The sequence below is a fragment of the Humulus lupulus genome, chromosome X (assembly GCF_963169125.1).
Source record: "Humulus lupulus chromosome X, drHumLupu1.1, whole genome shotgun sequence".
In the NCBI taxonomy this organism is placed as follows: domain Eukaryota; kingdom Viridiplantae; phylum Streptophyta; class Magnoliopsida; order Rosales; family Cannabaceae; genus Humulus; species Humulus lupulus.
Genome location: NC_084802.1, coordinates 46,250,861 through 46,263,792, shown reverse-complemented (window position 1 = coordinate 46,263,792; position 12,932 = coordinate 46,250,861). Strand labels below are relative to the sequence as shown.

The 12,932-nt window shown below is 41.1% G+C and overlaps 1 protein-coding gene across 1 annotated transcript; it reads left to right on the top strand.

Annotated features, from left to right (window-relative positions):
• The first annotated feature begins 11,393 nt into the window (after positions 1 to 11,393).
• Positions 11,394 to 12,461, top strand: LOC133805779 (uncharacterized). Its single transcript, XM_062243934.1, has one exon. The coding sequence runs from the start codon at positions 11,394 to 11,396 to the stop codon at positions 12,459 to 12,461; it is 1,068 nt and encodes a 355-aa protein (XP_062099918.1).
• The last annotated feature ends 471 nt before the right edge of the window (positions 12,462 to 12,932 follow it).

Sequence of the window (12,932 nt, the reverse complement as noted above, 5' to 3'; positions counted from 1 at the left end):
AAACTGCATCATCAACAAGAACGTGCTTATTAGTACTGATATTGCCAGAGCATGCTTATTAGTATTGTTCATTGTGAAGTATTATTTGATACATGTTAAATGCTAAATGCTATGATCATGTATCCATTTGTATAACTGCATGACTATGGAATATGAAAGTTATCTGGTTGTTCTTGGACCGTGAGGCGGCAAAAGGTTTAGTTATCACTGCCTGACTGGCCGTATTAACTATTGCATCACCATATAAGTTGATAAGAATGAATCCAGGACAGACAGATGCATCGGCTGCCTAGAGTGATCAAAGCTAGAATAATAATCAGGGTCAAGAGAATGACCAGGGTCAGATTCCACAACCTGCTCCTGATAACTGGCAGTAGTTGTTCAATGATCTGCAGGCCATAGTATTGAGGCAGGGAGAAGAGCTCCGCCTCTTGAGACAACAACAGGTTCCTGTAGTAGCCAGCGTATCTGAGGCACCTCCTATGTCGGTGCCAACAGCTGAGCAACTGCCAGAGGTTGGTAACAAATGGGAGCCTCTCTTTGAAAAGTTCAGAAAACAACAACCTCCAGTCTTTGAGGGCAGTACGGATCCTGCTAAAGCTGAGCAGTGGATGAGCATGATTACCACTATCCTGGATTTCATGAGGGTGACTGGTAATGAGAGAGTGGCCTGTGCCACATATATGTTTCGAGAGGATGCCCGAATTTGGTGGGAGGTTATATCCCAAACCAGAAATGTTAATGCCCTGAGTTAGGAAGAGTTTCAGACTCTGTTCAACGAGAAGTATTACAATGATGCCATAAGGGCAGCAAAAGTTGATGAGTTCATCAGGTTACTTCAGGGGAGTTTGTCAGTGACTGAGTATGCCCTGGAGTTTGATCGATTGCCAAAGTTTTCCATGGAGTTGGTGCCCACAAATGGGACCAGGAGGGAGATATTTCTCCAAGGGCTACATCCTAGATTAGCCCGTGATGTTCGCATTACCACTGTGGCAAGGGTTACTACCTATGCACAGGTGGTCGAGAAGGCACTCACAACTGAGAGTGCAGAGAACAAGATCTGGTGGGAGAATGCAGCCAGGAAAGAGTTCAGGAGAACAGGTTCTCCATTTATGAGTTCTGGTAGGGGTGGAGGCCCTAGTGATCAGAAGAGGAAGGTTCCTGACACCTTCCCAGTTCCAAGTCCTGATAGGCAACCCTGTGGTATTTCAATGGGCCACCAAAGTGGTAGTGAGGCCTGAAAGACTTATCCCGAATGCCCTAGTTGCAAGAGGCATCATTTGGGAGAGTGTAGGGCAAGGGTCTGCTTTTTGTGTGGAGTAGTGGGCCATCTCAAGAAAGACTGCCCTAAGGCAAAAAAAGAAGAACCCAGGAAAGCGGACAGCTCGGCCCTAGCTCAAGTGTTCGCATTGACACAAGTAGAAGCTGAGGTTTCTCCCTCAGTAGTTACAGGTCAGCTTCTTAGTGCTGGAACCCCTTATAATGTTTTGATTGATTCTGGTGCTAACAATTATTTTGTTGCTAGTAGATTATTGATAGACTGTGTAGACCCTGTGATTTTTATGCTGTGGGGTTTGGAACTTTAATACCCACTGGGGAGTTAGTAGTATCCAGGAGATGGGTCAGATCTTTGCCAGTGACAGTGGAGGGCAGAGAGTTGTCAGTGGATTTGATAGAGTTAGTTATGACTGACTTCGACATGATTCTTGGTATGGATTGGTTAGTGAAGTATGGGGCAACCATTGATTGCAGAAGGAAGATGGTCACCTTTGAGCTTGAAGGTAAGGATCCTTTTGTGTTTGTTGGTACTGTGCATGGACCCCGTATACCGATGATTTCTATTTTAAGGGCTAGAGATCTATTGCAAGAAGGTTGCATTGGGTTCTTAGTCAGTGTGGTTGACACCACTTAGGTCGTGCCTGTGAGACCAGAAGAGACCAGATTAGTCTGTGAATTCCTGGATGTATTTCCAGAAGATTTGCTATGGTTGCCACCGCACAGAGAGATAGAGTTCGTGATAGAACTGGCACCAGGGATGGAACCAGTGTCTAGAGCACCTTACAGAATGGCCCCAGCTGAGTTAAAGGAATTGAAAGTACAGTTGCAAGAGCTATTGGATTTGGGTTTTATCAGACCTAGTTACTCACCTTGGGGAGCGCCAGTTCTGTTTGTGAAGAAGAAGGATGGTTCTCTGAGAATATGTATTGATTACAGAGAACTGAATAAGTTAGGCATTTCGTGGAAGGGTTCTCAAAGATTGCTACTTCATTGACTGAGCTGACACGTAAGAATCAGAAATTTGTGTGGTCAGACAAGTGTGAGAACAACTTCCAGGAACTGAAGCAGAGGTTGATTACAGCTCCGATTTTGAGTCTTCCAACAGATCAGGAGAAGTTTGTAATTTATTGCGATGCTTCGCATCAAGGTTTGGGTTGTGTTCTGATGAAATTAGATAGGGTAATTGCTTATGCCTCACGTCAGCTGAAGAAGTATGAAAAGAGATATCCCACTCATAATTTAGAGTTGGCGGTTGTGGTCTTTGCTTTAAAGGTATGGAGGCATTATCTTTATGGGGAGAAGTGTGAGATCTATACAGACCACAAGAGCCTGAAATACTTCTTCACACAGAAAGACCTGAATATGAGACAAAGGCGTTGGCTGGAGTTAGTAAAAGATTATGATTGTGAGATTTTGTATCATCCAGGAAAAGCTAACGTGGTAGTTGGTGCTTTAAGCCGGAAGGGTCAGGGGCAGATTTACAGTGCGAGGCTGATAGCTAGAGAGTTGGCAGATGATATGACCAGAGCTGGTATAGAGTTGCTGGTGGGCCAGTTGGCCAATATTACGCTACAGTCTACACTATTGGAGAGAATCAAGGAGGGTCAGTTGAGTGATCCACAGCTGATCAAGATCAGAGAGGATGTTTTGGCTAGAGCATCCAGAGATTATACAGTGTCTGAATTGGGCTTGCTGCGATACAAGGGTGGGATATGTGTTCCATTAGACACTGCTATGAGGCGAGAGGTATTGGATGAATCTCACACTACACCTTACTCTTTGCATCCAGGCACCACGAAGATGTATCAGGATGTGAGATTGTTGTAATAGTGGCCTGGGATGAAGATGGATGTAGTGGAATATGTGGCTAAGTGCTTGACATGTCAACAAGTCAAGGCTGAGCATCAGAGGCCGACAGGGTTATTGCATCTAGATTTCCCAGAGTGGAAGTGGGAGGACATCACGATGGATTTCGTGGTAGGGTTACCCAGGACTGTTGGTTAGCATGATTCTATTTGGGTTATAGTGGATCACTATACCAAGTCAGTTCACTTCTTGCCAGTGAGGACTACATATACAGTTGATCAGTATGTAGATCTCTATGTGAGAGAGATCGTGCGCCTTCATGGAGCATCGAGGTTGATCGTGTCAGATTGAGACCCTAATTTTACTTCCAAGTTCTGGAGGAGTCTACAGAAAGCCATGGGCACACAATTGAAGTTCAGTACTGCTTATCATCCTCAGACAGGTGGGCAATCTGAGAGGACAATCCAGATATTGAAAGACATGCTGCGAGCATGTGTGCTGGACTTTGGTGGATCCTGGAGTAAGTATCTACCTTTGATAGAGTTTTCTTGCAACAACAGTTATCAGTCTACCATTGGAGTTGCACCTTATGAGATGTTGTATGGTAGGAAGTGCAGATCTCCCATTCATTGGGATGAGACAGGGGAAATGAGATACTTGGGTCCTGAGGCAGTTCAGAGGACCAGTGAGGCCATTGAGAAGATTAGAGCTCGGATGCTTGCTTATCAGAGTAGACAGAAGAGCAATGCAGATCCCAAGCGCAGGAACATGGAGTTCCAGGTGGGAGACTACGTCTTCCTTAAAGTCTCGCCATGGAAAGGGGTGAGAAGGTTTGGGAAGAAGGGCAAGTTGAGCCCCAGATTTGTAGGTCTATTTGAGATCCTGGAGAGGATTGGTCAGGTGGCTTACAGGTTGGCCTTACCTCTGGCATTGTCAGCCGTGCATAACGTATTTCATGCTTCAGCTCTTCGGAGGTATGTATCTGATGTGACTCATGTTTTGAGCTACGCAGATCTGGAGCTTGAGGCAGATCTCTCCTATAAGGAACAACCAGTCCAGATACTTAACAGGAAGGACAAGGTCCTCAGGAATAAGACGATACCTTTGGTTAAGGTATTGTGGAGGAACAACAAGGTCGAGAAAGCAACCTGGGAGCTGGAGTCAAATATGCGGAGTCAGCATCCCGAGCTGTTCAAGTAAATTTCGAGGACGAAATTTCTGTAAGGAGGGGATATTTGTAATGCCCTGAAATCCCTAATGTGGTTTAATGGTTGGAGTAGTAGGCTGGGAGGGCCATAATTGATTTATTATGCCATTAAACTATTATATGCATATTTATGTGAATTATATTATAATATGATGTTAAATGCATGCATGTGGGTCCACATTTCTTCACAGGGGTATTTTGGTAATTTGGCCCATTGAGGGCATAATTGTATATTTGTATGCATGTCGGTGATTTATTGTTGAGGCCACATTATAATGTGGATTTGTTCGAGCTATTTGGTATGAGACGATCTTTGAGTGCGAGTTAGCGGTTTAGTCATAACGAGAATAAGTTCGAGGCTTGGGGTGAGTCTCGGGATAATTTGGTGATTAGAGCGTTGCCGGGAATTAAAGGGTAACGGGATATGAATTATTGGTATTTGAGAATTTCGAGAATAGCGGGAATTTGAAAGGTGTTAATTATGATTAACGAAATAAGCGGGAAATGACGGTTTTACCCTTGGGAGTCTTTAGAAACCTTTAAATGACCTAGGGACAAAATAGTCATTTTACCCCTAAGATATATATCAATCCTTTAGACTGTAGAAGCTTACCAAAATAGAGCTGCTGGTTTTCCTTCTCACGATCATCATCCTCCTCCTTTCTTCTTTTCAATTTTTGAAGCCCAATTTGAAGAACCAAGCTAGGAAATCAAAGGTTGGAGCTTAGAAACTTAGTTCATCCATTGAAGAGGAATCAAATCCAGCTTGAGGTAAGAATTCATCCATGAAGTTTAGTTATACTCTATTTTTCCTTATAGTTTTCAGTCAAGAGAATTTGAAGTGGTTAGTTGGGAATTAGTGGAAGTTTTTGAGTAAGTTTGCTTGGGTTTTGATGAGGGTGCGATATGGATGAAGTTTTGGGGTTGAATTTGATGTTTGGGATTGATTTGGAAGCTTAGATTTCAGGGGATGTCGCAAGGAAGAAGACCAAAAAAATTTCTGGTCTGGCAATGGCGCCCCAGCGCTAGGCAGAGCAAGGAGATGGGCCTCTCTGACTTGGGGCAGCGCCCCAGCACTACCCAGCAACGCCCCAGCACTAGGTCAACTTCAGCAAGTCCTATTTTTAGGGCTCGGCATGACTTTTGGGACTTGAGGATTGATTCCTTTACCCTGTTTGGGTGGATTGGGAGTCCCGAGAGTGCGGGATTGATCCCGGGAGTGAGGTTTTAGATTGTGAACCTCTTATTGATTTACTTTATTAATGGATTCCAATTGGTTATGACTAGGTGACCGCTAAGGAACTAAAAGACAGATCGTTCTCAAGGGTCGTTCTTTTACTATTTCTTGCTCGAACCTGAGGTAAGAAAACTGCACCACATATGTGACATGCATGGTTATTATCGAGGCATGTTGAATGTTTAAATGTGGACATGGATTGCATATCAAATGCTTAACAAATCTTGCTTACCTGTGAATGGCACTGACTTACTAGTCAAAATCGGCAATGGTGTCAGAACTAGCTGTGAAGTTGTGACTTACTAGTCAAGTTCGACAGTAGTTTTGAGCACTGGTTGTATGGCATTGACTTATGAGTCAAGGACGGTTTTAGCATGTTTAATGCAAACCGATAAAGATTAGATCTAATCGACATCGGCATTGAATGACTCATATGGAGTATTAATGTTGGACTGACCCTAAGTTCGATGAAAAATATAAGCGCTTGTCTAGTCTATGACTAGTTACTCAGAGCCAGGGCCAAAGGCTTAGGTGACTGTTTTTTCACATGGCTAAGGGAACGGAAACCCACTGTAGTGACTCCATGGTCACTCATTTGGTTTACATTGGTGACTCCCTCGTCAGTCACATATTCTGTTAAAGCTAGTGAAATGATCACTTATCTGTAAAGGGTACAGAACCCACCTTAGTGACTTTTACAACTGTCACTCCTCTATTTTGGACTAAAAGTCCTGGATGATTATTATGATCATCGTTTGATATTATATACATGCAATATTGAGTTTTCTTGCTGGGCTTTGGCTCATGGGTGCTATGTGGTGTAGGTAAAGGGAAAGAAAAACTCACCCAACCTTGAGTGGAGAGCTTAGGTGGCGATGTGTACATATGCGGCCGCTTGACCACCACGGCCAAGGAGTTTCTCAGAGGGACTAGGGGTTAACCCTATTTTTGTCGCTTAGGTCGGTGGGTAGTATATTTCAAACTGTAATGACCATTTTGGATTGTAAATAACTTGTAAATGTTTTTATGGGCCCATGAATAGTTTTATGTTTTAAATAATATATATCCTTTCCTTTTGATTGGTTTTCCACCTTAACTTATTAATAACACCTAGAAGCACGTTTTTAACCAAAGAAATCGGTTAGCGAGTTAAATCATGGTTCAAAGTTCACCGTAATTGTCTTGGGGTAACCAAGGCGTTACAAATGGTATTAGAGCCTTGACCCAGCCGGAAGTGTGGCAGACGGGGACGTCGGGCCCCTAAGGGTGGGTGATTGTGACAGTTAGTATCCCGTGATCCATAGGGGGAAAACCGGGTAAAGCTGTGCAATCCCACACTGCCTGGGGAAGGTTAAGTGTGATGATTCTATGACTATGTAGGTATGAGACTACACAGTTGAAAAATGCTTAAATGGATTGATGGGTACTACCTATGCCAACAAGATGCATCTTCTTTTCGGTAGCTCATCACTTGAGGACTCCAAAGTTAAGCGTGCTTGACCTGGAGTAATCTCAAGATGGGTGACCTCCTGGGAAGTTTTCCCAAGAAGCGTGCGAGTGAGGACAAAGCACGCTGAAAAGACTCGTGTTGGTTTGTAGGGCCAGTCGTCATTCCAGGAAGCATCCATAGTAACGTGGGGCATTACATGTAAGCTCGAATGAGATGACTTCATCAATAGTTATTTGCTCCAGGCATAAGCAAAGTTAGGCGACGATTCTGTGAGTCTCGACGAGCTCGATGTCAACTGCTAGTCTCGAAGATTTGTTGAATCCCGTATCCGAGTTAATCAGTTACATGTGAATATATTTATTGTTGTACAATCCCAATGTTTAAGGGATATCATTTAATCTGTTATCTGATCCTACATTTTGTGGGACGTTTCCATGTATATAGAAAATAATGCATTAAATAGCATTATATTAATTGATTCACAAAATATCTTCCCGGGATATGTGGGAATGAACTCTGCAAACTTTCTCTATAAATAGAGAAGAAAGCTCCATTTGTAAAGGATCGATTTTTTATTTCTGGAGAGAAAACTCTGGGCAACTATTCTCTGAAAAGTTTCCAGAAAACTCCCAAGCTCTAATAACATAGACTCATGGGCTAGGCAGATTTAACTGCTGAACCACGTAAAAACCCTCTTATGTTCTTCTTTATTCATTGCCTCCAATATTTTCTTGTTTAATTGCTCTCCTATTTAAGTTGACGAAAAACGGCGTCAACACATTAATAGGACATTAGCATAAAAAACAAAGACAAGATTGACTCTAGTTGCAGAACAAGAAATCACCAAAAACTTCGAATAGTCTTTGAGACTAACGGTAAGATTGCTCAATTTTTTAGTTTTTTTTTTCAATTATTTCTCGCAATCAATATTGTTGCTATTGTGTTGCTCTGATGCTGCTACCATATATATGCAACATATAATACAGGTAAAGCAAGCAAATGAATATCTATTTGAGGTATTCAAAGAAGAAATCATGGAGTGTAAATCTCAAAGAACGAACTTGCACTTGCAATAGATTTTAGAAGGATGCAATGCCATGTTGTCATTCTCTTGTTGTGATGTAGGAGATGAACATAGAACCTACAATTATTGTTCACATTACTACACAACAAAGGTATGGTTAGAAACATATAACGTAATTGTGTATCCAATAGGGAAACAACGAGATTGGGAATTGCCAGACTTTTTCAAAGACATCATAGTGTTACCTCCAGTTGAAAGAGTGAAAGCTGGAAGACCATAGAAAAGAAGAATTAGATCTGCTTGGGAAACTAAAAAAAAAGAAGAAAAAGTGCAACAAGTGTGGACAAAGATGTCATAATAAGAAGACATGTCAAAAACGACCACCAAGAAGTTGATAATAACAACACATCAACACATAAAAGATACTAGTTTATCAAATCCCCTAAAGAAATAACATTAGATTCAATTTTTATTTTATTTTTAACACTTAAACTTTGGAATGAAATTCATTAATTCTTGTTGCTCATTTGTTATACCATGAAATGCTTTTTTTATTGACTTTTTAGTTTTTTTTGGGACAGATGCATTATACTGATATTAAGCCATAATTATTGATGACTAGTTATTATTTTTAAACACTTATTCTAAAACATAATAGCTTATATTATAAGGTTATTATTGTTGTGTTGGTATAAAGTTGTAACAAACAAACAACAATGACAAAAAAATAAAAAGAGCAATGTTTGGAAATATATTGAAAACAAAATAGGTCCAACAAGATATCTATTTCCAAAATAATCCAAACAACTATACTACTATCTAGGAAATTGAAATTACATAAAAGAAAAACAACATTTGAGGTTGTTCATTAGTTGCTAAAGTGTTGTTCCAATGCTGCCGACAACGAAAACACCAACCTGAATCCTTCAAAGGTAGTCTTTTGTACTTTCTTCAAACATTTTACTAACTTTTTTAGGAGACTTCTTTCGAAATTCAGGTTAACTAGCAACATTCTCTATCTGCTTCATTTTTCCATAAGAATAAAAAAAGAACAACCAATATAGAACGATGATCTTCAACTGAAAAATTACTTGACGGAATTTCCTTGCAATCAGCAAAATACTCAGCAAATGATGCAACAAAAATCTCATAATCACTCCAAACACAGACACCATTTAATGGATTGGTAAAATGTAAAAAAGTATTAAAAATATTAAATAGAACAAATACGATAAAATATAAGATATTACTTACTTGTCCTCTTGTTGAGACAATCTATCAACACCAACACCAGTAAAAGAAGCCTTGGAATTAATAGAAATTGAAGTAGGGTCCTTTCTAATATTGTAAAAATTCAGGAGCTCAAAGAACAATGATAGCATGATAGAATATGGCTCCATAGCTTTCATAGATGCAGATTCATACTGCCTAAACTTCAACGAGTTATACATGTAAATATTCCTTTACTTGATATTCAAACACTCTAGAATCCAATGGCTCTCCTTTCTCATATTTATTGGGAACAAAACATGAGCACACTCAACCCATGGTTTACCACACATAAATTTTTTACCCTTTATAAACTGAGCAACTAAATGCCTAAGGTTAACAACTGATGCATCTCGATTCTTCTGCAAATATTTCTCATAAAGAGAATAAATGCTATCACTAAAATAATAATCTGTTGTAGTGAAGTTCACCTTAGGGCAAGCTGAATACTTACCATTATTCCTTAAGTAATAGAATATGACATCGATGAGATGAATACAACATGAAGCAATAACAAAAATAATTTTCATAAACAACAGAATACCAACATCACGACAACACCATACAGACATTAACATATAAATATAAAAATTATAGATAAGCAAAAAAACTAAACAAGAAGCTGAAGGTTCGGGTTGTTTCTCTCCCATGGCGAAGAGGAAAAAGCTGATTCGTAAGCCAGTCATTCATGATGAAGATCTAGTCGAGATGTTACCTCCGGTGACCCACGCGGCGGTTGTATGCGAGCCAGAGGGTATTGCGGGTTCTGAGACAGAGCACGATAGTCTGAAGGTGTCTGAAATGCCTGGGTCTGGGACTCGGCAGAAAGATGATTTGAGTCTTAGGGGCAAGAGTACCCAGGAGATCGGAGTGGAGGATATTGGGTCGGGACTAGTTTCTAGGCCTAAGTCTTGGGCGATTGGGAGCGACGATAACGATAAAGGCAGGGACGAGGATTTTTAGTCTGAATCTCAGCAACATTGGCAACAATTCAGGTCTAGTAAGCTCTCCTTCTCTGAACCGAAGCTTGAGTTCACTGAACCAATTTTCAGGAATGGACAGAAGCTGGCGCAGGTAGATATAGAAGAGGTTAAGGTTCAGTCTGCTAACTGGACCTCTGCTGTAATTTGTATGGTGATGGGAGCGAATCCTCCAATGGAAGTATTTGAGGGCTTTATAAAGAGAGTTTGGAGCCATCTAGGGATTGCCCAAATCTCTAGAATGACTATGGGGTTAACCTTGGTGAAGTTTAATGATGAAGCGACTAGAGATCATGTCTTAGAGAATGGAATCTTGCAATTCGATAGGAAACCTGTCATTATCAGGCCATGGACAACAGATTTGAGTACTATTAGACTGATCTGGTCGGTGCCACTTTGGGTCCGTCTTCATGACCTGGGATTACAGTATTGGGGCAGCAAGTGTATTAGCGCTTTGGTGAGCACGATTGGCAAACCCTTATTAGTTGATAAATTCACTAGGGAACGATCTCGGGTTCAGTTTGTGAGGGTCTTAGTGGAGATGGAAATTACAGATAACCCTCCCCGAAGTTTACAGTTTGTCAACGAACATGGACAGATTATTGAGTAGGGGATCGAATATGAGTGGCTGCCTACTAAGTACAAGACCTACTCTAGTTTTGGAAACTCTATGGCAGATTGCCGCAAGAATATTAAGTTTGTGTGGGTGGAAAAAGGAATGGATTCTAAGGCAGAGACTACTATGGAGCAGGGAAACACTTCTGAGAATAAATCTGAAGGGGAGCCAGTTCAGGAGTTAGGTAGAGGAAAAGGAGAAGACAACTCAGTTATTGACCCTAGTGATGTTTCTACTCCAGGGGAGGCTAACATGGATCAGTCCAAGGAAAGGGAAAAGGAAGATACCTGGCATACCCCTAGGCGTACTGCTTCCCTGAACAAACAAGGACAGGGTTCTAATGGCTTCTCTAAACTGGCTGTTGAGAATCACAACAGGAATAATCAGTAAGGTGTTCTTCAGGAACAGGTGCACGATAGGATGGGTGACTTTTCTGGAGGAAACTTAGCTAATGGATAAGTGTTCTATCCTTAGTTGGAATATAAGGGGACTGAATAGTGCTAATAAACAGATTTTAGTTCAAGAAATGGTTAGGAGAAATAAGATTGGAATTGGTGGGTTATTGGAAACTAAATTGCGTGGGAATAAAATTAGGGAGTTTATGGATCTTAAATTTCCTAATTGGGAGTTTTACTCCAGTCCGATAATAGAAGGGAGACTGTTAATTTTGTGGAGGAAGGGGCTAGCTAGATTGACTGTGTTGGAAGATTCGCCTCAGTTAGTTCATTGTCAAGTTCAGATGGTGGGTGACAGGAGATGCTTCTTTGTCACTTTTATATATGGTTATAACACAGTAGAGAAGAGAAGAAGGCTTTGGACGGATCTAACTCGTATCTCGTTGTCAGTTAAGGCTTGGATTGTACTTGGAGATTTTAATGCTCCCTTTTCTGTTGGAGACAGATCTGGGGGTAATGCTATTACTGGTATTGAGCTGGCCGATGCTCTTGGTTGGAAAGTGAATGCCAATGTTGAAACTCTCAAAAGTACAGGGTCATTTTTCACCTGGACTAATAATCAGGAAGGATCAGCCAGGATTTTTTCAAAAATTGATCATGTTTTCATTACTGAGGATTGGTTAGATATCTTCCCTCAGACTTTGGCTAAGTTTTGGTGGGAGGTAGTGTCGGATCACTGCTCTTGTATTGTCTCTAATATACCTTTGGTGACCATGGGAAGCAAACTGTTTAAGTTCTATAACTTCTGGTCTAGCCATGCTGAATTCAAACAAGTGGTGTTAAGTAATTGGGAGGTCCCTGTTCAAGCATCTGGTTTGAGAGCTATTTTTATCCATTTGGTTAGGCTGAAGCACAGGCTTAAGAGGTTCAATAGGGACTGTATTGGTGATGTGGGGTATGGTTACCAGTTAGCTTCGATGGACTTTCAAGATGCCCAATTTCAGGCCCAAGCTAACCCGCAAGATTTCAGGTTACAGGAGGTGGTGAAGGAGAAGGCTGCTGAGTTCCATAAACAAGAACAGATGTATCATAGTTTTCTTGCTCAACGGAGTAAGATTAACTGGATTAGGAAGGGGGATATGAATACATCCTTTTTCCATGCTTTTCTAAAGAAACGCAAGACAGAGAACGTGAAATGATCAGGGTGTTCTAATTGATGACTTTAAGATGGTAGTGGACCATTTTGTTGAGCACTTTAAGAATCATTTAGGATCCTCTAGGCCGGCCTCTGGTTCAGTAGACCTGTGCTGTGTTGATATGGGTCCCAAGTTGTCTATTGATCAACAACTTTCTCTTTTGTCTCCCTTCTCTAACAGGGAAATAAAGAAAGCTTTATTTAGTATTCCTAGCTCTAAATCTCCTGGTCCTGACGGATATGGATCAGGTTTTTTCAAGCTGCTTTGGAAGGAAATTGGTCAGGATATTTGCTCAGCTGTCAAGCATGGGTTTACCACAGGGAAGTTACCTAAGGAGCTGCATGAAACAACTATCTCTTTGATCCCTAAGGTCTCTAGTCCAGCTAAGGCGTCTAATTTCAGGCCCATTGCCTGTTGTTCGACTCTTTATAAGGTCATGGCTAAGTTGCTTTGTTCTCGGTTGGCTTTGGTGCT

What these genes read in the sequence shown, in the direction of transcription:
- LOC133805779 (XM_062243934.1), top strand. Translation starts at nt 11,394, where the DNA reads ATGGTTAGGAGAAATAAGATTGGAATTGGTGGGTTATTGGAAACTAAA.